This window comes from Mauremys mutica, chromosome 6 (assembly GCF_020497125.1).
Source record: "Mauremys mutica isolate MM-2020 ecotype Southern chromosome 6, ASM2049712v1, whole genome shotgun sequence".
NCBI lineage: Eukaryota > Metazoa > Chordata > Testudines > Geoemydidae > Mauremys > Mauremys mutica.
In genome coordinates this window covers 114,636,502-114,663,237 of record NC_059077.1, presented here as the reverse complement: position 1 = coordinate 114,663,237, position 26,736 = coordinate 114,636,502, and the positions used below count along the sequence as shown (strand labels likewise).

The window sequence follows — 26,736 nt, the reverse complement described above, 5'->3', positions numbered from 1 at the left end:
GGGATTTCAGGAAGAGCAAATGAAAAAAAAAATAAATTTTTTTTTAAGAAAGTTCAAAACTTGTTCCAGCTGGGTCCTGCACTGCTGAAGATGCACTGCATAGCCAATTAAAAGGAATCCCCACTGGGATTGATACAATGGCGCATCTGGTTTTTCGCTGTTCTGTTTCTGATATAACAAGAGAATTTGTCCACTGCAGGGGAACAAATCTACTGATCTCCTTTCCAGATCCAGCATCTATACACACAAAGCTGAAAGCTCCAGAAACAACTTTAAGGGACTTAGAAGAAAACCAGTAGGTCTTATGCCTCCCTGGCAAAGCTCCAGGTAAGTATTGATGGAGGGAACACCTCTTTTGAGCAGCAGTTTGCCATCTGAAGAATTCTGATGAAAGTCAGCAAGATACCTTAAATGTTTGATCCAGAATCAAACGATTTCTGCAGAGTATCTTTCCCTTTGTTCTTGTTTAATTCAACTAGTGAGACACTGATGTTATGAACTACAGAACTAACCTCACGACTAGGCGGAGTAACATACTTATTTAAAACTTGCCCAAGCATAGTCACATGCCACTCTTAAGTGGTTACCTACAAGGTGAGAAAAGAAACCAAAAGTGAAGTTAGGCTTCATGTTTGAGCGAAAATCGTTTATTGACAACACAAATTAAAATATTAACATGGCAATTTTAGCAACTGTACCAAAGTTATAGTTTAGAAGGATAAAAAGTTACCTTTCCTGTTCTGCTTTTTGAAAAAGTCGGCAGTATAAACATTAGCATTTCATTTTTATGTTGTATTCTTTAGCAATCAAGCTTCTCTCATAAGTATTTTCAATTGCTTTTTGATACAAGATCTAAAAACTCCATTAAGTAGTCCCTATTCTCCTACCTTACTGAAATTTCACACACATTTACATGATGTCAGAATACAAGAACCCGTTTCTCATTTTTAAGGAATTATGATGAAAAGAAAAAAGCAGATTTTAAAAATGGAGGAAAACACTGAATTGTGAGTGGGACACATAATAGAAGTAGCAACTGTTCATGGCCAGCCTGGCTTCAGCCAATACAATGGCAATACTTTGCCTGAGTGGAGAGGACAGAGTTAGAAATTCAGGTATGAAAACAAAAAAGGAAGGTACGTAGGATAAAACAGAGGAAGTGTCTAGAAACGAACAAGTGGAAAGACAAAAGTGAGTGGCTATTCAGTCCAGATTTCTCTTTAGAAAACCAAGTATAATGAGAATTGTAAACAGGAATTACAATTAGAGAATATATAGAATAAAACTGGCCAGAGTATTCACCGACTCCATGCTCACTTCCGGTTTTGTTGTTTTTTCTAAGCTGGCCATTCAGTAATGTGTTTTTTGAATGGCATTTCCAGTCTCTTCAGCCTAAAGACAAGAAACACAGGACATTCCAACAGAAAGTGCTGCAGGTGGAAGTTTGCTCTTCAAGCATCCACATAGGGCCTGGGTCTATTCTTCTATTTTGCTTTGTCAGCTTTTTGCTGTGCAGATACGTTACTTCCATTCTGTGCCTGAGTATATCTTGCCACGGTGGATACACCATCTACAAACTTGGTCTTATAGAGGACATTTGCATTGTTGAACATCCCATCCTTCAAGGATACCACAATGAACTAAAGAAAGAAAAATGTTTCCACAGCATGAAAACCATAATCTGAATGTAAAAGGACAACAGAGATTTTAAAATTAAGATTGATAAAGCTTTTATATAGGTAATGGTCTAAAAGCAACAATTTAGATACACTGCTCCATTTCTCCTAATTGGCTATTGTCCTGGGCACTCGTTCTCCAGGAACGTTCTGAATAGGTCACCTGAAACCACAGCAAAATAGAAACCTCCCCTGCCCAAACCACAGAGACAAGATATAAGCCCAATTCTAGGGATGGGGATCTTTTGGTTGGGCAAAAAAATAAGGTAAGCCCCGTGTACTAGGCTGTCCCAAAATAAGTCCCTGATGCTGAACAAGGCCCCTTCATTTCAGATCAAACCATGAACAAACAACCTGCCACTGACAGATATGAGGTGAGTCTCCTCCCTCATAGTTGGGAAGGGCACTTAACTCTCCCTTGTGACACCCTGAAGACAGTTCTCTCTTCTTCAGACCTTCCCACTTTGCATGGGTGGGTCTAGTCCATTTGTTTCACAGCAACACTTTGCTTAGCCCTAGGCAAAAAACACTTCACGGATACAGACAGTACAAGTAGTATGTTCGGAGCGCTCAAATTTGTGCAGGTCTCAATAACAGGAGGAAGACAGAGACCAGACTGGGGAGTTGGGGTGAGGTATGTCAAACCCATACTGATTCTGTTTCAGACTGTGTGTGGTTTGCCTATAAAGGACCCTTCAGTTCTACCACATGAACACACAGGATCACCTGAAGAACAAACTCCTCCAGCTCTATACGTTTTCCTGCCCAAGTTGGAGTGATATGAAGATTCTCAGCACACTTCATAAGGGCCCAAAATAGAAGAACAGAAGTTATACTTTTAAAGGAGGAGTCCTCAAACCTCTTAAAAAGTGTGGACCATATCTTAATAGATGGATTAATTCACGGACAGAGCCCTTCCCATTTGCTACTATGTACCAGCTCTGTTGGTTACAACAATTGGTTACCAAGAAAAACAACATCAGGAAAGTAATGAGTTTTACACCAGAAGGTGAGAGGAAGACTAGAACAGGACTCCATAAAAATGTTTCGCAGTTTGCAGAATAATCACTGCGACTGCCGTGTTTTAGGCCTCCTGAATACAGAATATCTAAGCCAGGGGTCGGCAACCTTTCAGAAGTGGTGTGCCAAGTCTTCATTTATTCACTCTAATTTAAGGTTTCGCGTGCTGGTAATACATTTTAATGTTTTTAGATGGTCTCTTTTTCTAAGTCTATAATATAGAACTAAACTATTGTTGTATGTAAAGTAAATAAGGTTTTTAAAATGTTTAAGCTTCATTTAAAATTAAATTAAAATGCAGAGCCCCCAGGCAGTGTGAGTGCCACTGAAAAATCAGCTCGCGTGCCGCCTTCGGCACACGTGCCATAGGTTGCCTACCCCGATCTAAGCACTTACGCTTCCCCAGCTGTATACTCTCACACTCTCAGAGAGTAATGAACTACACAAACAGACCACCACATATAGATATTTGCAAGATCATACCTGGGAATGTCTGAAGTGAGTGCGAAGCATCTGTCCAATGTTCTGTGTGTGTGAAAGATCAAGGGCTGCATCCACTTCATCTAAGATGTAAATTGGAGCAGGTTTGAAGAGAAGCATGGCTAAGATCAGGGACAAAGCCACCAAAGATCTAAAAACAGACCAAGGACAGTTAATTCTTTATAAGCTACAGGGGAAAAAAAAATATTCTTTCCCCCCTTTGGCTGCTCCACCAAAGCACAGTTTTGCTGCAGCAAGGACATTCTGTGAGTGTAGACAGATACTAGAAGCTCTGGAGCAGTAGGACAGATAGCTAATACCATGGCTTGATATACTGAAACTCAGATTTCTGGTTTGGTTTACTGGTATACTGAAACTCAGACTTATAATGATATAAAATAACCTTTCAACATCTGACTGGTTGGACTGTTACCTTGAAGTTCATGCTGTTGTTTTACCCATTTCCAATTGTGAGTTTTGCTACATTCTCATTGGTCTACATTGTTGCTATGTCAGCAAGTAGCTATTCTGGATCATTCTCTCCCTTGCCCTCAAGAGAGTCCTCTGCTTCCTTCACCATGCTCCCAACAACATTCTTTAGTCCTCCACTTTCCAGATCCACCTTTAAAAGACACTCTGCCAGAAGCTATGCAGAGAATGGTATTCTCTTCACAGTAACTTACTCCCCTGTTTAATATGCTAGAGGGGTAGAGAGCTTTCAGTGCCATGGTGGCACTTCTTTTGAACCAAGGGAAGCACACATTGTATCTAAGAGCCAGAGACTACAAATCAAACATGGGAATAGTACTACACGTTCTTCAATACGATCCATTATTTTTAGAGTTATTGCAACTCTCCTGTAATTAATTTCACTTATGCCACTTCTCTGCAGAAGCACAGTTTATCTTAATAGCTGTGAAAAGCAGTGTACTCATCTATGATTTAAATTTCTCTTTGTTCTTGAATGTTTCCATTACGTAGATACATAAAAAAGTTAGCTCAGCACTTTACGTTATATGCTCTGGATGTTAAAATGTGAATTGGTAAATACATGTGTATTTTATTTAAGGAAAGCAAAACTACCTACCTCTGGGGAAAAAAGAGGACCACAAAGGAAAAGGAAAACGAAAACAAATCACACCAACCTTTGACCTCCACTAAGTTCTGTTAAATTTTCCTTCCAGGTATTTCCTAAGGCAACCTTGAATTCCAAACCATCGAGGGCAGTTTGCCCCTCAGGGGCTGCCAGCATAGCATTGGCCCCAGGTAGAAGAGTAGAGAAAATTGACCCGAAGTCTTTGTTCACCTACAAATCAGACCACCACAAATATTTTCTAAAGGCCTTTGAATCATGAACAATTGCTGCATACTTAAACTAACAAATAGCATTATAAACAAACACGTCATTTCTGCCCCCTGGAGTCAGTTTCTTTTAACCTGATGGAATTGGGTGTCCAACAGAAGATTAGCGTGTGCTACATGCTGAGAAGATAGACCGTACAGAATCCTCTCTTTGTGCCATAATTCAAGACAAAGACACGGTCTAGATCAGAGGTACCCAAACTGTGGGGCACAAAGCACTGTTTAGGGGGGTTGCAGCTGGGACCCAGGCCATCTCCCAAGGGGGGGGGAGGGCATGGAGGGAGCGCTACCCAGCTCTGCTCCTGGCCCAGCTTCAGCCCCTGCCCCCAGCTGTGCCCAGCCTCAGCCCCCTTACTCCTGTCTGTGTCCAGTCCCGCCCTGAAGCTGTGGCCCTATTCCTGGCCCAGAGGAGGAGGGGGAGAAGAGAGGGAGAGGCAGACGGGAGTAAGGGGGACATAACCCTGAAAAGTTTGGGTACCGTTTTCTTTAATGATTCCAGTGAGGAAGTTAAACACATTTGGTTGCATTTCAGTAGTTTGTATGTCAGTTGATAACACGCTTTGGGATTTCATCTGGATGAAAGGTGCTATTCAAAATAGCAAACTCCATTCTGGACACACACATGCAGCCCCCTTCTTAACTCCCTTTCCCATTACTGTTTAACAAAATATTTGACGTAGTCTTCAAAATCATAGCCTATATTGAAATCCTCAGGGTTGGGACTGTGCCTTTATTTCCCAGGCAAAATTACTGTGTACTTCTGCACACCTATGGCACTGTATAAAAAAAAAATGTAATTTCTAATAGGTGTCAAGAATTACCACTGTTTTGTCTTTTGTTGGTGATACCTTAAATATATGCAGCAATAGTTAAAAACTATTAGATTTGTAAATTAGTGTCTGAAATTTAGATATATTTTAGATACTCTTAAGTACATCCAGTCATAAAATTAGACATCTCAACCCCCAAGAAGTTATTTAACAAGTATCGCAAAATTTCTCTAAAGAAATTTTAATTAGGAGGGGAGGGTAAGTCAACCACAAAGGTTCTCCCTCCTCCCACCCCCATTGCACTGATGAAGATAACAGACAGAGCTGATCATAGGTAAACAGACAATGTCTTAGAGTACAAATTAATGGAAAAAAGCAATAACTGGTTTTACTTTTAATCTTTTCCATTTCTTTGGATGATTTTATTTGTATTATTGTAGCACCTAGGAGCCTCAGTCATGACCAAGACCCCGCTGTGCTGGGCACTGTACAAATACAGAACAAAAAGATGGTCCCTGCTCCAGGAAGTTTACAATAGAAACAGAAGCCAGGAGACAATAGATGGATACACAGACTGACCATTGGATGAGTACAAGGAAACTGATACAATATTGACTAGCATCATAGTAGGCCAGCAGTCTAACTGTTGTCAAGTTTTTTGTAGGCATCACAGCAAAGGAGTTTTAAGGAGAGATTTGAAGGACAAGTAAATGTTAAGGGATGTTTATGGGGGAAAGTCGCCCATATGCAAGGAGCAGCATAGGAGAAAGCACAAAAAAAAGATACTTATTTGAAAGGGTGTTTATTTGAAAAAATCTAGCAAGTGGGCAATAGAGGTTGGTACTAAGAAAGGGCACAATTATGTCTACATGGACATAAGCGTATTGCATATGCAAAAAAATTAGGGCTGTCGATTAACTGCAGTAAACGTACGCGATTCACTAAAAAAACTAATCGCGATTAATCGCAGTTTTAATCGCACTGTTAAACAATAGAATACTAATTGAAATGTATTAAATATTTGGATGTTTCTACATTTTCACATATTTTGTATTCTGTGTTGTAACTGAAATCAAAGTGAATATTATAAATATTTGCACTGTAAAAATGAAACAAAAGAAATAGTATTTTTCAATTCACCTCATACAAGTACTGTGATGCAAACTGTCATGAAAGTGCAACTTACAAAAGTAGATTTTTTTCGTTACATAACTGCACTCAAAACCAAAACAATGTAAAACTTCAGTGCCTACAAGTCCACTCAGTCCTACTTCTTGTTCAGCCACTCACTAAGATGAACAATTTTGTTTACATTGACGGGAGATAATGCTGTCCAGTTCTTATTTACAATGTCACCTGAAAGTGAGAACAGGCATTTGCGTGGCACTTTTGTAGCCAGCATTGCAAGGTATTTACGTGTCAGATATGCCAAACATTTTATATGCCCCTTCATGCTTCCACCACCATTACACAGGACATGCACCATTACACAGGACATGCTGATGATGCTCATTAAAAAAAAAGTGTGTTAATTAAATTCGTGATTGAACTCCATGGGGGAGAATTGTATGTCCCCAGCTCCGTTTTACTCACATTCTGCCATATACGTCATGTTATAGCAGTGTCGGATGATGACCCAGAACATGTTATTCATTTTAAGAACACTTTCACAGCAGATTTGACAAAACGCAAAGCAGGTACCAATGTGAGATTTCTAAAGATAGCTACATCACTCGACTCAAGGTTTAAGAACCGGAAGTGCCTTCCAAAATCTGAGAGGGACAACATGTGGAGCATGCTTTCAGAAGTCTTAAAAGAGGAACACGCCAATGGAGAAACTACAGAACCCAAACCACCAAAAAATAAAATCAACCTTCTGCTGGTGCCATGCGACTCCGATCATGAAAACAAACATGGGTCAGTCCGTACTGCTTTGGATCATTATCAAGCAGAACCCGTCATCAGCATGGACACATGTCCTCTGGAATGGTGGTTGAAGCATGAAGGAACATATGAATCTTTAGCACATCTGGTATGTAAATATCTTGCGATGCTGGCTACAACAGTGCCATGAGAACACTTGTTCTCATTTTCAGGTTACATTGTAAACAAGAAGCAGGTAGCATTATCTCCTGCAAATGTAAACCAACTTGTTTGTCTGAGCGATTGGCTGAACAAGAAGTAGGACTAAGTGGACTTGCATGCTCTAAAATTTGACATTTTATTTTTGAGTGCAGGATTTTTTGTACGTAATTCTACATTTGTAAGTTCAATTTCATGATAAAAAGATTGCACTACAGTACTTGTATTAGCAAAAACAATGAGGAGTCTGCTGGCACCTTAAAGACTAACAGATTTATTTGGGCATAAGCGTTCGTTGGTAAAGAACCCCACTTCTTCAGTTGTGGGGTTTTTTACCCAAAAAAGCTTATGCCCAAATAAATCGGTTAGTCTTCAAGGTGCCACCAGACTCCTTGTTGTTTTTGTGGATACAGACTAACACGGCTACCCCTCTGATACTTGTATAGGTGAATTGAAAACTATTTCTTTTGTTTTTTACAGTGCAAATACTTGGATTCAAAAATAAATATCAAGTGAGCACTGTACACTTTGTATTCTGCGTTGTAACTGAAATCAATTGAAAATGTAGAGAACATCCAAAAATATTTAAATAAATAGTATTCTATTATTGTTTAACAGTGCGATTAATCACAATTAATTTTTTTAATCGCTTGACAGTACTAAACAAACAAAAAAAAAGGAATAAAAGTTGATCCTCCATGTTTAGAAAAAACACTCTAAAATGTGAAAGCTAAATCTGAAATAACGTACCTTTTGCCAGGCAATGTTCAAAGCTTCATTTTTCTTTTGGTCAAGCTCTTCAATAGTTGCAAGTATTTTAGACTTGTCATTCTCTACAATTCTTTTTCTCTTCATTAAGTCATTATACTGGTTCAATTAGAAGAGAAAATTGGTCTCAATTAACTTTGTACTTGACATGTTTGGCTCTAATCCTGTAAATACTCAGATGCTTAACTTTAAGCATGTGAATAGGCCTACTTACAAGAGTAAACTTAAGAATATGTGTATAACTGCTTGCAGAATCAAGGCTTTCAGTACTTTATTCTAAAATGCATTATAGAAATTTGCTACAACGGATTAACAAAGGGTAAAACTAAACCCTGAGGGATACTTCTCTCCCTCATGTTAATAGTGGTTCATTGTAATTTTTACCTATTAATTGGTACAAAAGGATAATTTCTACTAACCACGAAAAATGCGCCAATCCTAGCCAACTACAGTGATACTAAAATGTCAACTGGTCAATTCTTCCTGAAACACCATGGGCTACAGCTCATATTTTTTGCAAGGTTTTCATTTTGATTTAATACTCAATCAAGCATTGCAGTAGACATAGTAATGCTGGACTGATATACTCAGAGTTAGAATGAACTTTTTAGAAGGAAACTAATCTTTTGTCGTGGAAAGTCAGGATTTTCCCCAATATCAATTGCTGATGCAGTCAGTTAAAAATGTATTGGCATCCAAGAATAAATAAAATGGGTCATGCTATTGACTTCTGAATTAGACAATCTGTAAAGCTTAAGCAGATCACCGTACTTCTTGGGACCCTGAGTAGTACTGTGCAGGTGATAGAAATTACACTGCCCCTAAACAAAAAGAGATATGCCACAAATTGTCCAGACTCTTGAGGTTAAAGCAAGACATTTTTACCCTTTCTTCTGCCTCTGAAAGCATGTTCATAGCTCTCATATTGACATTCCTTCCCAACTTCTCCTTTTTTTCCTGTAGTTTCTGCAGCCTCTGACCTGCTTCTTTAGGATTGTTAGTTTTAAAATCATACGCTGTGTTAGGCTGGCCAAAAAGTTGTTTCTCTGAAGCTATCCACTCATAGTCTTTCAGTAGTTTAGCTACCTGGAAACATGCACAAAAGCACACACGTTGAGAGCATTTCTATGAAAAATATCAGCATCCTAAGTTGTTCTACAACATTAAATCTCAGTATACAAAATGCTGCTTTGCTGAGCATCAAAAGAACACTGACATATCAAGTGCTGAAGAAAAGTCAGGAAGGTCAAAACATGGGAAAAAGTTTTTGAATATGAGTTTGACCTTGTGACTTGAACTTAGATTTCCCAAATGGCAACACAATGCTCTGCCACTGTGTCTCCAAGTCAACCTTCTTTAATAGGTACTTGGTTTGTCCGATAGATTTGACTGCATCTGCTTCATTGGTTGTCTCCCATACTGACATGCTCTGTTTGCTATGGGACAATGTATGGATAAACACTTGTGACTTTTCTGAGATGTTTCTCAGAGTTCAGGATGTACCAATATAACAGTGCTTATTAGATAAAGGAGAATATTTCCACTGCCCATGGTGACTGAAATAACCACCTCTAGTTACAGAGACAAAGAAGGGTAGAGTTCTGGGATACCTTGGCAGCAGCATCAGTAGTTTCTCGCTTGTGTTTGTTGATGTTATGTTCTAGCTCTTTAACCTTAAGCTGTGATTCATTATTTTGTTCTCTATATTTAACAGCCTCTGCAGATTTGGCTTTAATTTCTTTATCCTGAGCCGTGATTACTTCCTTTTGCTTAGCCAGCTCCTCCTGAGCTTTCTTTACAGATGCCTGAAAAACAAAGGAGACACTCATTTCTCTTTTTTAACCAATTATACCTTTATTATGAATAAAGGAAAATGACTAGCAGGAAAAAAGGGGAAAATATAGAAATTCTTTGAGGGTGAAATTCAGTCAAAGGATAAAGTCTGCAGAAAGGTCCTGTAGGCTATGTACCTTCTGTGTGGTGGGAGAAAAATCCATATCAAATTGAATAAATAATCTATAGTATAAGGTTTAATAGTCTCCATTCACAGCTACACACAGATGAAAAAATATCAGAACAAAGTTGTCTTTGGTATTGAAAGTACCTCCAGTTTTGCCAGACCTACCTTTGTCTTGGACACCTCAGATGCCATAGCATCAATCTGAGCCTGATAGGATTTGATAGCTTCATTCACAGCCTCAATCTGTTGTTTATAGGAGGCCTGTTCTCGCTTTAGCTCTTCTAATTCCAGAACTAATGCTTCAACTTCCTAAACAGATGACATGTTGAACATGTATTAAGGACTATACTTGAATAGAAAGATTTAATATTCAGCTTGCTTCCGAGTAAAGGCTGCAGAAGAAAGGTCGAAAGTCAATGGCTCCACAACCACAACTATAATATCATTATAATCAGACAGCCTCACAAAGGGAGAATGGAGCATATTTATGATTTTAGAACAAATCATGCATCACCAATTTCTATGTATGTCAATGACTACAAAATAATATCCATGTACTGAAACTGATAATGTTTAAGATAATCATAAACCTCCACATACACTTCTGCTCCATTGTGGCCATTTTTCAGGATTGTTAAACTTGCTACCAACAGTGAAAAAGATTTACCTGCTGCTTTTCTTTCATTTTTTTGCAGGAAGCATCTGCCTTTTTTTTGGCACCATCTAGCTTCTGCTGGGCATCTTTCAATTCTTTCTCACGCTCCACTTCGGCATTTTTCATTTTGTTCTCCAGTACTTTATATTTTTCTTCTGCCTTTTTTTGGATTTCCTTGGTTTTCTTTAGTGTCTCTTCACTTTCCTCTGAATCCAAAAGTATAGTGTTGAGCCTGGGAGTTCTTCCAACCCCTGACTAAACTTCTACACATATACTTATAACTCAGGTGTCAAATCAACTTTAACAAAGGCTTAGTACAAAAAAAAAAGGGGGGGGGGTAATAAGGATTTTTACTAACTTAGGAGATCAGCAATTTCAGTGTTCCCTTGTCCATGGGTCAGTATAAATGTTGCCCAAATACTAACAGCACAAATAAAACATATGGGTGGGTACAGCAAGATTGAAATTTGTTCATTAAGTTAAAACAAAATAAATAATCTCTCCCTTTATATGCCAGATAAATATACACTTTACATACCACAGGATGAACAAATTAATTCACTGAATGGTAGTCTACCAATCTTTGGTATCCTATCAGTTCCTTCACTCCTGACACTGAGACACTCCCACTACATCTGCCTATTTCTTCCTCTTGACCTGTATGCTTTTGCTATTCCTTCTTTCCAGATCTCCTTTACCTGTGTGAAAACTAATATTTTTCAAATAATTTCTCAGGATTCAAACTATGTATAGTGCAAATCCTGAATTCAAGAAAATCAGCAACCTTAACTTTATCCTCATTTCAGTCAGTCTATTGTTATTTTAATTTGTAACATCTTTTGTATTTGTTAAACAAAAATCCCTAAAAAACAAATTTCAGGTTTTTAATGGAATCTAAAAGCTATTAGCTTTATATAAATCTCAAAAGCAAATAAAAGGATTCCACTATGAATAGCCAAATAATGTCCTTCACGTTTTCAGCAACTTGCTATCTCACCAATGGTTTTCTTAAGGGTATCCAGCTCCTCTTGCTGTTTGTGATAGGCACTTTGCTGAAGTTTGGTTTGCAATAGCTCTGCTTCTTCTGATTTCATCTCCCACTGCTGCTTCAGTTGGCGATATCTTAGCAAATTATAGTAGACATAATCAGATGTATTTGCATGATAAATTACAGGCATATCACTTACGTAGGGTACACAGAGCTTTAAATTTTCAAGCTATACATGAGATAAATAGAGAAGTATTTATATTTCCATTTTACAATGAGGAAAATTGAGGCTGAGTATCAGCCATGAATTGGGAGTTCCTGCCCTCAAACCTCAAGCCATATCCTTTAGGATAATATGACAAACATTTACACATCTGCAATGATAAATCCTGTATAGTCTCATCAATAATGAAGTTTACAGTAGAATTCCATTTATCTGAATGGCCTGGGGACATCCAAAACATTTGGATACAAGGACACTTAGATAAACTGGAGTTTCATATTTTCATACTGCAGTGATGCCAGTTCCTGAGGAAGGAGGAAACGGGGAAGGAAAGGAGTAGCTGCAGAGGACAGAGAAGCACCAAGGAGACTCGAGTGCTTCCTGGCACTGAGAGCCCCAAGGGAGGGAGCCAGTCTTAGCCCTTGCTATTTGTACTGGTGGTTTTAGAGCTGGGGGCTGAGAGTGCCTGGTACTGCTTGAGGACTTCCCAGGAGGCTCCTGTCTTCTGCAGCAACTTCCCCGCTCCTTCTTCTCTCTCCTCCAGCTTTGGGGACTGGCATGAAACTGTGAAATTGCACCTTAAAAGAGCATGTTCATTTATATGAATGTCTGATTATCCAAAGGCTACACTGGGGACACACTATGGCTGTGGATAACTAGGATTTTCAGATACATGGAAAATGTCTGTTCAAACAATTTAATAAGTACATAAACCTTACTAGGGCTTATCATCAGTGGCTTAATTAAACTGACTCCTCTTAGTGGACGTGCAGCAACTGCACTATTTATCAAAAAGCAAATAAATGAAGATGTCTAAATCTTTTTAACTGTACAATATCAGATTCTAGATGAAAGTGACATAGAAATGTTAAAAACTAAGTTTGAATCTGGTTTGCTCCGTTTATTTATGTTTTTGGAAAAATCATTAAAATGGTTGAAACAGGGTTTGAAAAATAAGTACAACATGTGCATAGTGTACTTTATTTTTAAGGACTCTTATTTGCGTAAGTATATTTCATAGAAGACCTTTAAATAAAAAGGAAGATTCCACAATTATTTTTAATTGAAATTCACACAAATATTTTCTAAGTAAGAAGATATAATTTAAATTCCCAAATAGCAAATACTTTGGGGGATACTGTTGCAATTTCAGTGTTTTTATAACTCTCACCTACTCTGATTTTATTCTCTAGAAGCTGAAATTCTGGATAGGAGTTACAGAATAGGATCCCAGGAAAATCATTTGGCACTTCAGTGAATAGGAAAAGCAGAAAACTGAACACCGTTTTCAGTAAAGGACCAGTGTGTACTAAAATGCTATTTTCCCAATCAGAGCAACAATAAAAGCTTTTCTTGCTACTATTTTCCTGGAGATGTTGTCCAGAAATCTCCTTGCCTCCCTGTAAAATTGTGTAGTGAAGTGGTCACACTATTCTGGCTCTCATACAAAACCTGATCTGACCCTCTGTGCTCCTACAGTATTATATAAATATAAATAAAAGAGAAAGAATTTCTAGAAGCTTGTATATTTTAACCCTTACTTTTCAGCAGTGTTCTTTAAGCTTGCCAGCTCCTTTTCTACTGTATCTAATTCAGACTCCTTTGTTTTTAATTTTTCTTGAATATCTTTCATTTCCAGAAGCTTGGACAAAACAGGTGTAGCCTGTGACCGTGCACCTGATTAGTGAAAGAAAACAGAAAGCTGAGATGATTAAGTAAGTAATGGTAGGCAATCAAACTACAGGATGTGTTTAAAAATTGGGCTACTCACACGGCAAACAGACCAAAACTAGAGTCGCTTATAAAGCAAAGATTGAACATATAATAGTTCTCAAACACAGTCAGAGACTATTTCCTCACTCTGGAACTAAGGCATGTTTATCTACAACTATTTTTCCTAGATTTCCTGGAATAGAAGTATTACTAGAATCTAGTATTACTGGACTGGAAGCTCTCAATGGAGCTCAATCCAAGTTTTTATGCTATTGCTTAACGAGTTGGTCAAAAGTAGGTTATGTTTGGCTGAACTTGGTTTTGAAGTCCAGTAACTCTTCACTTAACCTTGTAGTTATGTTACTGAAAAATGCTACTATATATAAAACTACACACACTCACAGTATAACAATTTAATATTGTACACAGCAATGATGATTGTGAAGCTTGGTTGAGGTGGAGGAGTCAGAGGGTGGGATATTTCCCAGGGAATGCCTTGCTGCTAAATGATGAACTAGCACTCAGCTGAGCCCTCAAGGGTTAACACATTGTTAATGTAGCCTCACACTCTATGAGGCAGCACTAATGGAGGAAGGAGACACAATAGACACATGGCAGTGGCTGTAAACATTCCCTGCGGAAACTGGACCCACGGTGATGAACCTAGGCTATCCCACTGTAGCACACCACTCCCTCCACTTTCCAAAGTGCTGGGGGAGAGAAGAGGGAAAAGTGTGTGTGTGTGTGTGTGTGTGTGTGTGTGTGTGTGTGTGTGTGTGTGTGTGTGAGAGAGAGAGAGAGAGAGAGAGAGACAGACAGACACAGACACACACGCACGCGTTGCCCCTTTAAGTACGCTGACAGCACTCTAAGTACACTGCCTTTTTAAGCAGATCAACAAGTTGAGACAGCAGCTGCTGCCAGCAAGTTCCCTTGGTCCTGAGCCCTGAGGTGTCCCTCGCTGCTCTGTGGAGATGGGGTACAGGAGGAGGGGGAGGGGGAGACCTTGACATCAGCACTCCTCTTCCCCCGCCTCTGCACAGCAAGCAGCTCCAAGGCAGATGGCAAGAGCAGCACATGGCACTGGGAGAAGGGACACCTGAACTGCCCAGCAATTAATAGCCTGCTGAGTGGCTGCTGCACAGGGAACTTAGGGGAGCTGATGGGGGGGCTGCTGGCCCACCCTGGTTCCAAGCCCCCAATGGGGCTACAATGGGCTGCTCTTCCTGCAAGCAGTGGACAAAGCAGGCGGCTGCTAAACAACATTGTAAGGGAGCATTGCACAACTTTAAATGAGCATGTTCTCTAATCGATCAGTGACGTAACAATGAAACAATGCTAACCGGGATGACATTAAGTGAGGAGTTACTGTATCTGTCTTACTGGATCATTTAATTATGTAATACATACATTTTTGGGTTTAACTGAAGATATTTTTCCCTGTTAGATGGACTCCCCTTCCTGGTTAAAGCTTATGACATATGTTGTTTTGGTACCAAACAAAAGCTGATTTATTTTTCCTGGATTGGAGATATTTATCTATTACATTTGTAAATGGATTATCCAACACATTTCACGTGCAGAGGGAACACTATACAGTCATAACTTTTAAATAAAACAATTTAAATAAGGCAAATATTTTTGTTCCAGTATTTTCATTTATGTCTTGCAGACTTCTTTGAATGGCCATTTTTCTTAAATCAAGGGACTAACTGGAATTTGACTTTAAGTTGAATACATCTTCAGTCAAATAGATTTCAGTTATCCAGTGTAAGGTTCTAAATACAATTTTACTGTTGGCATTTGTTAAAACATTTAAAGCAGTACACTTGTCAGCGGAGATGATATGGTAGGAAACAAAAATAATGATTACCTCCACTCAGCGTCCCCTGAGGATCAAAGATATCTCCTCCAAGAGTGACAGTTCTTTTCATTATGGTTTTGTCAAAAGTCACTTTTTTGGCATTATTCATGTTATCACAAACCAGAGTTGTTCCAAAGACATATTCCATTGCCTTCTGCAGTTCAGATTCATACCCAACCAGAGAGAGCGCCAAATGCACATTATCAGCACCAACCTAACAGTCAAAGGAAATGGTATTAGTGTTCCACAAGAATTAGATAGAGTTTTTAAATCCAGTTTCTTGCTCTCCTTATAAGGTTTTGTAACATTAGAATTCCTCAATACCATGTACTAATACATCAGCAGCAAGTGCCTTTGAACTACTTGACTGTAGGTAAAAACCCTGACTCAATCTCTCCCCTTCTCCAGTCAGAGTACTAATAGGCACCACAATCAAGTAAGTTCAGCAATGCATCTCTCCCAGACATTATTTGGCTCACTCCCTTCTTTGTGACTGGCAACACAAAACTTTATTGTTCTGCTCAGCTCCTCCTTCCTCTATCTAAGAGTGAGTCAAGTTCTTTGCTCCACTCCCACTCAGCCCATGTATTGTCTATTGTGCTTTTGCAGAATGGTAACAGCTAAAGCATGTCAATTTTAAGTAACAAAACAAAAGAAGGAAAAACATATACACAGAAAAGAATATATCTAAAGACATACCAAGCGTTTTGCCGCCATCACAGTTTCTTGCTTAATACACTGTGCTGAAATTTTATTTAGTGGAATTATGGTGTATCGACGCTTCAGTTCACCTTTTTCTAGCAGTTTTTTACCAATAACCTAAAATTTAGAAAAAAAATTTACATAAGGCTATCAAAACACATAGCAAATTGTGAAAACTAAGACAACAGAAAAAATTTCTTACAGGAATGATACACATACTGGAGAGTTTAACATTTGGCCTAAGGAGGCATGACTCCATTTGATCTATATTAATTCATACTCACTAAAGGTAAATTCACTACTTGCTAAGGTATCTGCTTAAGGATATCCTATTGGTATGGGCCAAGATTTTTAGTGGTGACCAGGGATTTGAAGGGGCCTCAAATTTGGGGGTGGGGACCAACTGGAGATACTTTAAAGAGGCCTGATTTTCAGAGTGCAGGTGCTCAGCACTTCCTGAAAACTTGCACTCTTTTAAATTGCCTGAAGTTGAGACCCCAAGTCACTAATTTCTTTTGAAAATCTTGGCCATAATGCACAAAGTTTTAACTACACATCTCCCAGGAGTGTTCACAGAAGTTGCATGACTAAATCACAGGGTTGAATACAGCCAAAGGGATGTACTTAAATGTTATATGTTAAGAAACATACCTCTGTGTCCACCACAATGTTATAGAGTTTTCCCCCAGCTACCACTTCTAGAGCTGTTGCTGTGGAGATCTCTTTCACGGTGACTAGAGAGGCAACAAGCCCTTTTATATGGTTTGGGTTCCAATTTTTTTCTGGATCCCTTAAAATAAATTAAAATGGTATGATAGCATACAAATTATGTTTCTTTAGGATGAAAAACAGCTTATGACAAACTCTGAACCCACATATACGAATATAAAAATTCCACAATATGCAGAGCTATAATATTCTGAAGCCACGGACAGCTAAATTATTTTAAAACTTCATAACAAACAAATAAGGTTTTCCAAGTAAACCGTCAGCTGTGGAATAAATAGAACAATCCTGCCGTCAACATTGCCTCAAGTTGTTCATAAAATTTGGCACTACAAATAGTTACGCAGAACTGACTTTATTAATAAGATAACAAAATTTGGGAGCATTGCTAATATTTCTAATTGACATATAAACAGACATATTTTGGCGTTAAATTAAAGTTACATGAAGCAAGCCTATTCATTAGGTACAAGGTATAAATCTTTCATTAAAGTAGTTTTTTACATAGTCACATGAAGGAGGTTTGGGGAGATTACGAAGACGTTCATGACATTTTTTTCTCGAATGTAAGAAGTCATTGATTTTTTATCACTAGCCTTTTAGATTTGAATGAACTTGTCAAAGGCACTATTTAAAGAGGCACACATACAAAATTTAACAATATAACAATGGATCATAGCAAACTTTAGACAAAAAGATATAGCATGTTTCTCTAACTGAAAATACTAATGCCTATGGACATTTAAAGAAAACTGCATTTCTCAACAGTGACAGTATAAAACTGATCAGTAATTAGCTGTCATAATATTTCTAAGCGAAAAGGATAACTAATAGTTTTGATGCTATATCATCAGAAATTAGTGGCTAACATTTGCAAAGCATATAATAAATGCATCTGCTGATTTCACTTTTACTTGTCCCAGTGGATAGTGCACTGGACTGTGGCTCAGGAGACTAGCCCTGCCACTGGCAGGATGGACCTTGGGCAAGTCATGTTACTTCTTCATACCCCAATTTCCCCATCTGTAAAAAGGAGATGATATTTACCACCTTTGTAAAGTGCTTGGACATCCGTGGGTAAAAAGAGCTGTGTAAGTGCCAGTAATATACTATTGTCCTAAATACCTGGGCAGATTAATCATGCCATAACAGAAAGTCAGTAATGGAAAGGGAAGCAAACTATTTATATACCAATAGCAAAACAATGACTTCTTGAATTGTCGTTCTCCTGAGTTCACACAATCTTATAAAAGTTTCTAGAGGACATTTTTTTTTAAAAAGGATGTTTAGTGAACATTAGAGTACAATTCTGAGACCTTACTTATATTCAAACCGTAGACTGGGAAACTTGGCCATTAAGGCTTCATATGACTCTCTCAACTGATTGACGTCACGAGACAGCTCTCTCCGTTTTGCTAAAAGAGTTTCTTCTTTTTTGTCTAAAAGAACCAAACAAAAATATCACCGAACTTTTTAGTTACAATCTTTGCAGATTTAGATATGAAGCAGTTTAGAAGCAGGTACACAGCACATAGCCCAAGGCATGATGAGAAGTCCTTCCTTCTTCCAAGATTCTTACAGCTATAATTTAAGCAAAATATCGACACCCAAATATTCCAAACAGACAAATCAGAAACCTGGAATCTTGCAAGCTTCAGTGAGATTTATAGAAAAACAACAATTGGTACTTTTAGTTAGATAAATGCACTTTTTGCAGATAGGACACACAAAAAATTCCAAGACGCTTTATCTTGCTTAGGACATGTTCCAAGTTAGGTGCCTAAAGTAATGCACTTAAATTGGTTAGATTTTCAGAAATGGCAAACACTGGCATTTGCTATTGACTTTGGCCTGGATTTTCATTTACACTAGAGCCCCTTTACACTCTAGCTCTGCATTTGCACTGTAAAGGGGCCTCAAATTGGATGTGAGTGACACTTATGTTGACAGTGTGGTGTGAAGGTGCCTTAATGAAAATGAAAGTCATTGCCCTTTATTGGGAAGAGGTTGGGGAAAACTTTTAGTCTGGTGACTCAATTTAAATACCCAGAGTTTATAAATCTTGGCCTGTAAGTTTAAACTAGTATGCTTTTACCTTCAACAGGCAATCATACAGCCCCTATGATCTATGAACTCTTACCTGCTGCAAGTAAGAAAGCTGCATATTTTCCCAACTAATTCCATTGTGCTACCACCGCTATACTAGTAACCATTCATTAAAATGGAAGAAATATTGATTTCTTCAGAGTTCTCTTCCTATATTTCCAGGCTCTTTCTTCACACCAAGTTCTTCTAGATCGTCCTATACTTCCACCCACCAATCCCAAAACTGCTATTCTACCAGTACAGTCAGTACAACAAACCTTCATAGTTTAGCTTTTTCATTTCATTTTCTAGTTTTTCTTTCAGCTTTTTGACAGCTTCAAATGCTTCTTGATCTTTCTTGTAGCCACCATCCATCTTTTTTACTTCCGCTTGTTTTGTCTTTAATTCTTGTTGAGCATGTTTCAACTTCATTTGAGCCTATAGTGAAACACAGGACAAACAACCTGGAGGTTTTTCAAACAGTATGATTATATAGATTTAGAATTTCTACATTATCAGGGTGCTTGGGTTATCATTCAGGATAATTATCACTTACAATAGTGTCAAATAACATCCTTGGCATTTAAAAACATAGTGCAATGGTAGATGGGGAAGAGAGTTTGGAAATAAAAATATGATATTGTGCATCTCTTATTTTAGGTCATATATTAAAAGGCAGGATGAGGGAAGGTTTCAGAGAGGATAATGAATAGGGCTAGTAAATGAATGAAAAGGAGCAGGCCCCCTTAGGGTTTTTCAAAACCCCATTTCTTCAGATAAATCATGGAACACATTCCTCACTAAGGACTATGCATATGTTAAGTTTGAAGTTTTAATTTAAAACCGTGCATTAGAGCACAACAACACATGAAAGTTTGACAGAAGAGAGAGACATTCTTACTTTGTCCACAAAAGTTTGAACAAATAATTTAACCGATTAAAAAACAAAAACATGCAACCAAAACTAAAACACCACTGAGAACAATTCATTCTGTGTTTACCATACATGAGAACCTTCAGTTTCAAAAGATAAACTTTTGGAACATGTTATTAATGAGACTGGGACAAAGAGTTTAGTATGAATGTACCAAATGACTATTACTAAAGCTACGTCTTCATTAGAAATGCTGCAGCAGTGCCACTGTAGCACTTTGGTGTAGACACCCATTAGTGACAAGAAGGGTTCTCCCATCGGTTTAGTTAATCCGTCTCCCTGAGAGGTGGCACATAAATCAACAGAAGAATTCTTCCTTCCCCCTTGTACTGTCTATATCAAGGGGTGGGGTGGTTAGGTCAGCTTAACTACATCACTTAGGGATGTGAATTTTTCTCGCGCCCCCGAGAGATGTAGCTGGGTTAACCTAACTTTTTAGCCTAAATCTGGCATAAATTAGAACAAATACCAACATACCTTGCCACAGATCTGCATGATTTAAAATTAAGATTAATCTTTTCATGACTACCATGGCCAAAATCAGGACTCTCAGAGCTTTCCCTCATCATTTAAAACACCGAGTAACAAAGAGAACAAGTATCCATCTACTGAGCAAGACTGATCAATGAATTTTTATAAGTCTGGTTTTCATATACACAGTGGAATTTAGGGCTTTAATGTAGTTTGAACTGGTTATATTTAATTTTAAACATTTTTTATGTTTACATAGGGTTAAAATAAAAAAATTGAGTACCATGACTTTCTTTTTTAATCTAAAATTATAATTTTTGTATTTTTTCTCACGTCAATGCCATGGCTTTTCCCAATTTATGTTATCACAAACAGCTAGCCTTGATAATACAATATGCTATCATACATTGCCTGTTACAGAACATCCCTGTAAAGCATTTTTTGATAACCAAACGGAACGTTGCTGAGCAAGCTTTTCAAGACAAAGTTAATCAAAACATCAATGCTTGTTTGGGACATGGTTAGCTTCTATTCGTACCTGCTTAGCCTCCGTTTCTGCTTTACTAATGTCATTCTTGCATGTCATCATCTGTCCAGCAAGAGTTGCTTCTTCACCATCTTCATTGCTGGACAGACCAGCAGACACGGCATTAAAATGTTGCTGTGCAGCAGCCAGAGCATTTGTATCTTTGTCACTTGCCTCCTGCAGAGCATTTAGCCCATCTTTTATCTTCTTTACTTCCTGCTCCTTTGCCACTACAGCCTTAGAATCCTTTAGCAAAACAAATCAGATCCCTTTGAGAGAGTAACATCAACTTGAAATCTAAACAGTATTGAAAAATGAGTTGCAAATAGTTTAAGGTACTATGTTCCCAAGCCCCCTTGCCATTATTTGTGATTGTAGAATCACACATTTATATTTTTAAAATGTTTTCTTGCCTGTATTGTTGCATGAAAGAGCCACACAAACGGGGCAAACACAAAGTGTTGCACAAAATACACTGGAAAAATAAATTACTGTAAATGATACAGATTAGAGGGGAAAAGGTTTTTTTGTTTTTGTTTAAGTATTACTGGTAACAGTAACAGGTAAAAATTTATGACAGAAATGTGAACCTTGACAGTCTAATTTAATCTTCAGAACATCCATATTCTCATAGAGCAACATATTTTAAAGTTATTGTGATCTTCCCTGAAATTCATAAAAAAGAAAATATTAGCTGAGGGGGCCTATTCTGTTCATGCACACACAATTTCTAATGGGAATATATTCTTTATATCAGGCTACACAGGAACACCAAGCTTAAAACAAACTCTCTCTCTCAGGTGACACTGAAGGGGGAAATCAAATCTTTATTAAAGGGCAAATTTAGACTACTTTATATAATACATGATATTGTAAAAAGGCAATGCCACTTATTCTTTATCTCTACAGAATACAGACCCTGGACTTCAGAAAAGCAGACTGACTCCCTCAGGGAACTGACGGGCAGAATCCCCTGGGAGACTAATATGAGGGGGGAAGGAGTCCAGGAGAGCTGACTGTATTTTAAATAAGCCTTATTGAGGGCACAGAAACAAACTACCCTGATGTGCAGAAAGAATAGCAAATATGGCAGGCAACCAGCTTGGCTTAACAAAGAAATAGTCGGTGAGCTTAAACTCAAAAAGGAAGCTTACAAGAAGTGGAAACGTGGACAGATGACTAGGGAGGAGTATAAAAATATTGCTCAAGCATACAGGGATGTAATCAGGAAGGCCAAAGCACAATTGGAGTTGCAGCTAGCAAGGGATGTGAAGGGTAACAAGAAGGGTTATGTTAGCAACAAGAAAGTGGTCTGGGAAAGTGTGGGACCCTTACTGAATGGGGAGGCAACCTAGTGACGGATGATGTGGAAAAAGCTGAAGTACTCAATGCTTTTTTTGCCTCAGTCTTCAGAGACAAGGTCAGCTTCCAGACTGCTGCACTGGGCAGAACAGTATGGGAGGAGGTGAGCAGCCCTCAGTGATGAAAGAACAGGTTAAGGACTATTTAGAAAAGCTGAACATGCTCAAGTCCATGGGGCTCGATGCAATGCATCTGAGGGTGCTGAGAGAGTTGGCTGATGTGATTGCAGAGCCATTGGCCATTATCTTTGAAAACTTGTGGCAAGAAGGGGAGGTCCCGGACAATTGGAAAAAGGCAAATATAGTGCCCATCTTTAAAAAAGGCAACAAGGGGAATCCAGGGAACTACAGAACAGTTAGCCTCACCTCAGTCTCCAGAAAAATCATGGAGGAGGTCCTCAAGGAATCCATTTTGAAGCACTTGGAGGATAGGAAGGTGAACATGGATTCACCAAAGGCAAGTCATGCCTGACAAACCTAATTGATTTCTATGATGAGATAACTGGCTCTGTGGATATGGGGAAAGCAGTGGACATGATATACCTTGACTCTAGCAAAGCTTTTGATATGGTCTCCCACAGTATTCTTGCCAGCAAGTTCAAGTAGTATGGATTGGATGAATGGACTATAAAGTGGATAGAAAGCTGGCTACATCATCAGGCTCAACTGGTAGTGATCAACGGATCGATATCTAGTTGGCAGTCGGTATCAGCGAAGTGCCCCAGGGGTCGGTCCTGGGGCCACTTTTGTTCAACATCTTCATTAATAATCTGGATGATGGGATGATTGCACCCTCAGCAAATTTGCAGATGACACTAAAATGGAGGGAGAGGTAGATATGCTGGAGGGTTAGGATAGGGTCCAGAGTGACAGACTAATTGGAGGACTGGACAAAAAGAAATCTGATGAGGTTCAACAAGGACAAGTGCAGAGTCCTGCACTTAGGATGGAAGAATCCCATGCACTGCTACAGGCTGGGAACTGACTGGCTAAGCACCGACTGGCTAAACGGCAGTTCTGCAGAAAAGGACTTGGGGATTACAGTGGATAAGAAGCTGGATATGAGTCAGCAGTGTGCCCTTGTTGCCAAGAAGGCTAACGGCATATTGGGCTGCATTAGTAGGAGCACTGCCATGAGATCGAGGGAAGTGATTATTCCCCTCTATTTGGCACTGGTGAGTATGGCATCGTTTTGGGCCCCCCACTACAGAAAGGATGTGGACAAATTGGAAAGAGTCCAGTGGAGGGGAACGAAAATGATCAGGGGGCTGGGCACATGACTTACAAGGCGAGGCTGAGGGAACTGAGCTTGTTTAGTCTGCAGAAGAGTGAGGGGGGATTTGATAGCAGCCTTCAGCTACCTGAAGGGGGGTTTCAAAGAGGATGGAGCTCGGCTGTTCTCAGTGGTGGCAAATGACAGAACAAGGAGTAATAGTCTCAAGTTGCAGTGGGGAAGGTCTAGGTTGGATATTAGGAAAAACTATTTCACTAGGAGGGTGGTGAAGCGCTGGAATGGGTTACCTAGGGAGGTGGCGGAATCTCCATCCTTAGAGGTTTTCAAGGCCCGGCTTGACAAAGCCCTGGCTGGGATGGTTTAGTTGGTGTTGGTCCTGCTTTGAGCAGGAGGTTGGACTAGATGACCTCCTGAGGTCTCTTCCAACCTTAATCTTCTATGATTCTAAACTTGTGGTGCCCTTTCATGTTTATGCCATAAATTTGTCCCAACACTCTTATCCCTCTTGGACATACATTACAGAAAAGTAAATAAATCACAACATACAGCTATTATATATTACTGAAGATGTTTGTAGTGCACCAGTTTAAATATTTTCCTGAAGTTTTAAAAACCAAGGGCCTTACTGTTTACCTCCTCCATGCTTTTTACTAATTCTTTACATTTCTTCTCTTCACTTTTTAAGTTTTGCTTTTTGAGATCAAGAGCACTTTGTGCTTTTGTATCAACTCTCTGAGTTTCTGCAAGAACATCTTCCAGTGAACGAAGTACACCACCAACTTCCTATAACCAAGACAAAGAAAATGTAACTCAGACTAAAAGAAACCTGTTTAATAATCATAAGATAGAATGTACACTATCAGCTGCATTGGGAGGGGGAAAAAAAAAAAAAAAGGTTAAAAACAAATTTCCTTACCACTGTCACTTAAAAATTCTTTTAGTTTTAATCATCATAATTACAAATAGGGACCTACCAAATTCACAGCCCATTTTGGTTAATTTCACGGTCACAGGATTTTAAAAATCGTAAATTTGATGATTTCAGATATTTAAATCTGAAATTTCACAATGATGTAACTGTAGGAGTCCTGACACACACACACACGAGAGAGAGAGAGTGTTTTATAGTATTGCCGCTCTTAGTTCAGCAGTGCTGCCTCCAGAGCTGGTTTCCCGGCCAACAGACACCACTCTCCGCTCGCCCAGCTCTTAAGGCAGCAGCACAGAAGTAAGGGTGGCAATACTGCAACCCCCTCTCCCCCCAATAACCTTGTGACCTCCCCCACAACCTCCTTTTGGATTGGAACCCCCAATTTGAGAAACGCGGGTCTCCACTGTCAAATCTGTATAGTATAGGGTAAAAGTACACAAAAGACCAGATTTCACAGTCCATCTTTCATTTCACAGTCTAATCTTTCATTTATCTTAGGTATTACTTGTAATGATAGGAGATTATACTTCCATCTGAAATAGTTTATTATTAAATCAACAGCGTGTCTTTCACATAATGGCTAAGAATTACAGTATATAGTGTATAAACATAAGCATATAAAATCCAAAGGAAATCATTCTATCCTAAGTTCCCTCTAAGCTACGCAGCTGCCTATTAAGCCTCGCACAGAGGCTCAGGGCTGCAGCAGGGAGAGGCGCCCTGTCATGAATAGTTAGTAAAGGGTTAAAGCATAGTACCTGGTGGGCATCTGACCTGAGGACCAATCAAGGAAGAGAATTTGAAACTCCTAGGAGGGAACTTTTCCCTCTGTTTGGGGGGGTCTTTGTCTTTAGCCGTCTGGAGTTACAAGGGTCCAGATGTTTTAATCAAGTCTACAAGTTTCCACCTTTCTGAACTAATTTCTTCTAGTCAAGATAGTGAGTATTAGAAAGATACGTTGTGACCTCACCTAATAATCCTATGCTTGCAATTCTGTGTGTTTGTTATTGATTATTCTTATTCTGCTGTTTTGTGTACTGAGAAAGGGAGAGGATTCTCTCCAAAACTTAGCAAGGTTATACCCTATGAGTGTCCAGCTTGGGCTCATAGAGATTCTGTATTTTCTTGTTTTCCTTTTAATAAATTCTTTCTATAAAGACTTGATTAAATCCCTTCTACTGTGGATAGGGGGAGGGGCGAAGACACTCTCTCGGTGGTGAGACAGGCTTATCTCCGGGCAGAGAAGGGAGGGGGGAGATAGTTCCTCCTGGGTTTGATTCAAACAGTTGAATCAGGTATCTCTTTCCAGTGGCTAGGAGAGAGAGAGGGGGGGAGGTTTCCCTCCGATAAGTGGATCTGTATTTCCCCAGGGAACGTCTCTGGAAAGGGGAGTGGGAGGGGGAATATAGGGGTGTCTCGGCCCACGTAATCGACCGAGTGGTGGCAGCCTGAAGGAGACCTACCCTAGGATTTTGGGGTGGGGGGGAAGACATGCGGGTCCTCACTTTGAAACCGCCCAGTTTCAAGTGAGGGTAGACTCCTGACATGGTGGCAGCGGAGTTTCGATCCCATTGTTAGAAGGAATTTTTTTCAGCTGGGCTACGCTGAAGGGAGCATTCTCTTTTTCTTACTTGTTGCTTGGACAGGCAGCTTGAGAAAAAGGTGGTTTTGAAGCAGTTTCAGGGTTAGAAGATTTTCAGTTTCTTCCAGGGCTTTCTGTTACAAAGCCCCCTGTGGAGCGGTGTTTTCGTCCATTGTGAGACGAGATATCACTCAGGATTCCTAAGGTGGGGGGAAGTGCTCGACAAAGTACATTCCCATCCAACAGGAAAAACAGGTTTGGGGAGGGGGGGGAAGAGACAAACCCTCCAGCCAGGTTTTTTGTTTTTTTTTTTATTTTTCTCTCCCTGTGTCTTTTGAAAGGATCAGAAGACAGGAGAACACCAATCCCTGAGGAATAGACCAGATTTTTCTCAGGGGTACTGTTAGCAGCAGCCTTTCAGCTGGGCTGCTGAGTACAGCAACTCAGAGCAGAGGGAGACAGAGGAATTTTTTTTTACTCTTTCCCTCTTTCTCAGTACAAAGCAGTAACATTACACAAACCACAGTTTGCTATACAGAGGATTGCTTTATCTTTCTGTACTCAAGTTATCATAGCCAGGGTTAGGGACTGTCAAACACCACAAACAGTTCACGGACTGCAGA

General features: G+C 39.2%; 1 protein-coding gene across 1 annotated transcript in view; it reads right to left on the bottom strand.

Annotated features, from left to right (window-relative positions):
* Positions 1-625: 625 nt before the first annotated feature.
* The window catches only part of SMC2 (structural maintenance of chromosomes 2), a 39,587-nt gene continuing 13,476 nt past the window's right edge, over positions 626-26,736 (bottom strand). Inside the window, exons 9-25 of the mRNA XM_045021852.1 lie at positions 24,234-24,383; positions 21,018-21,251; positions 19,353-19,512; positions 18,311-18,428; positions 16,915-17,053; positions 16,261-16,380; positions 15,571-15,775; positions 13,526-13,661; positions 11,771-11,895; positions 10,786-10,979; positions 10,284-10,427; positions 9,769-9,963; positions 9,044-9,244; positions 8,141-8,257; positions 4,322-4,482; positions 3,180-3,327; positions 626-1,640 (exon numbers count right to left, since the gene is read on the bottom strand). Coding sequence (XP_044877787.1) covers positions 1,485-1,640; positions 3,180-3,327; positions 4,322-4,482; positions 8,141-8,257; positions 9,044-9,244; positions 9,769-9,963; positions 10,284-10,427; positions 10,786-10,979; positions 11,771-11,895; positions 13,526-13,661; positions 15,571-15,775; positions 16,261-16,380; positions 16,915-17,053; positions 18,311-18,428; positions 19,353-19,512; positions 21,018-21,251; positions 24,234-24,383 — 2,703 coding nt within the window. The 3' untranslated portion in view covers positions 626-1,484. The remainder of the gene's footprint in view (positions 1,641-3,179; positions 3,328-4,321; positions 4,483-8,140; positions 8,258-9,043; positions 9,245-9,768; positions 9,964-10,283; positions 10,428-10,785; positions 10,980-11,770; positions 11,896-13,525; positions 13,662-15,570; positions 15,776-16,260; positions 16,381-16,914; positions 17,054-18,310; positions 18,429-19,352; positions 19,513-21,017; positions 21,252-24,233; positions 24,384-26,736) is intronic.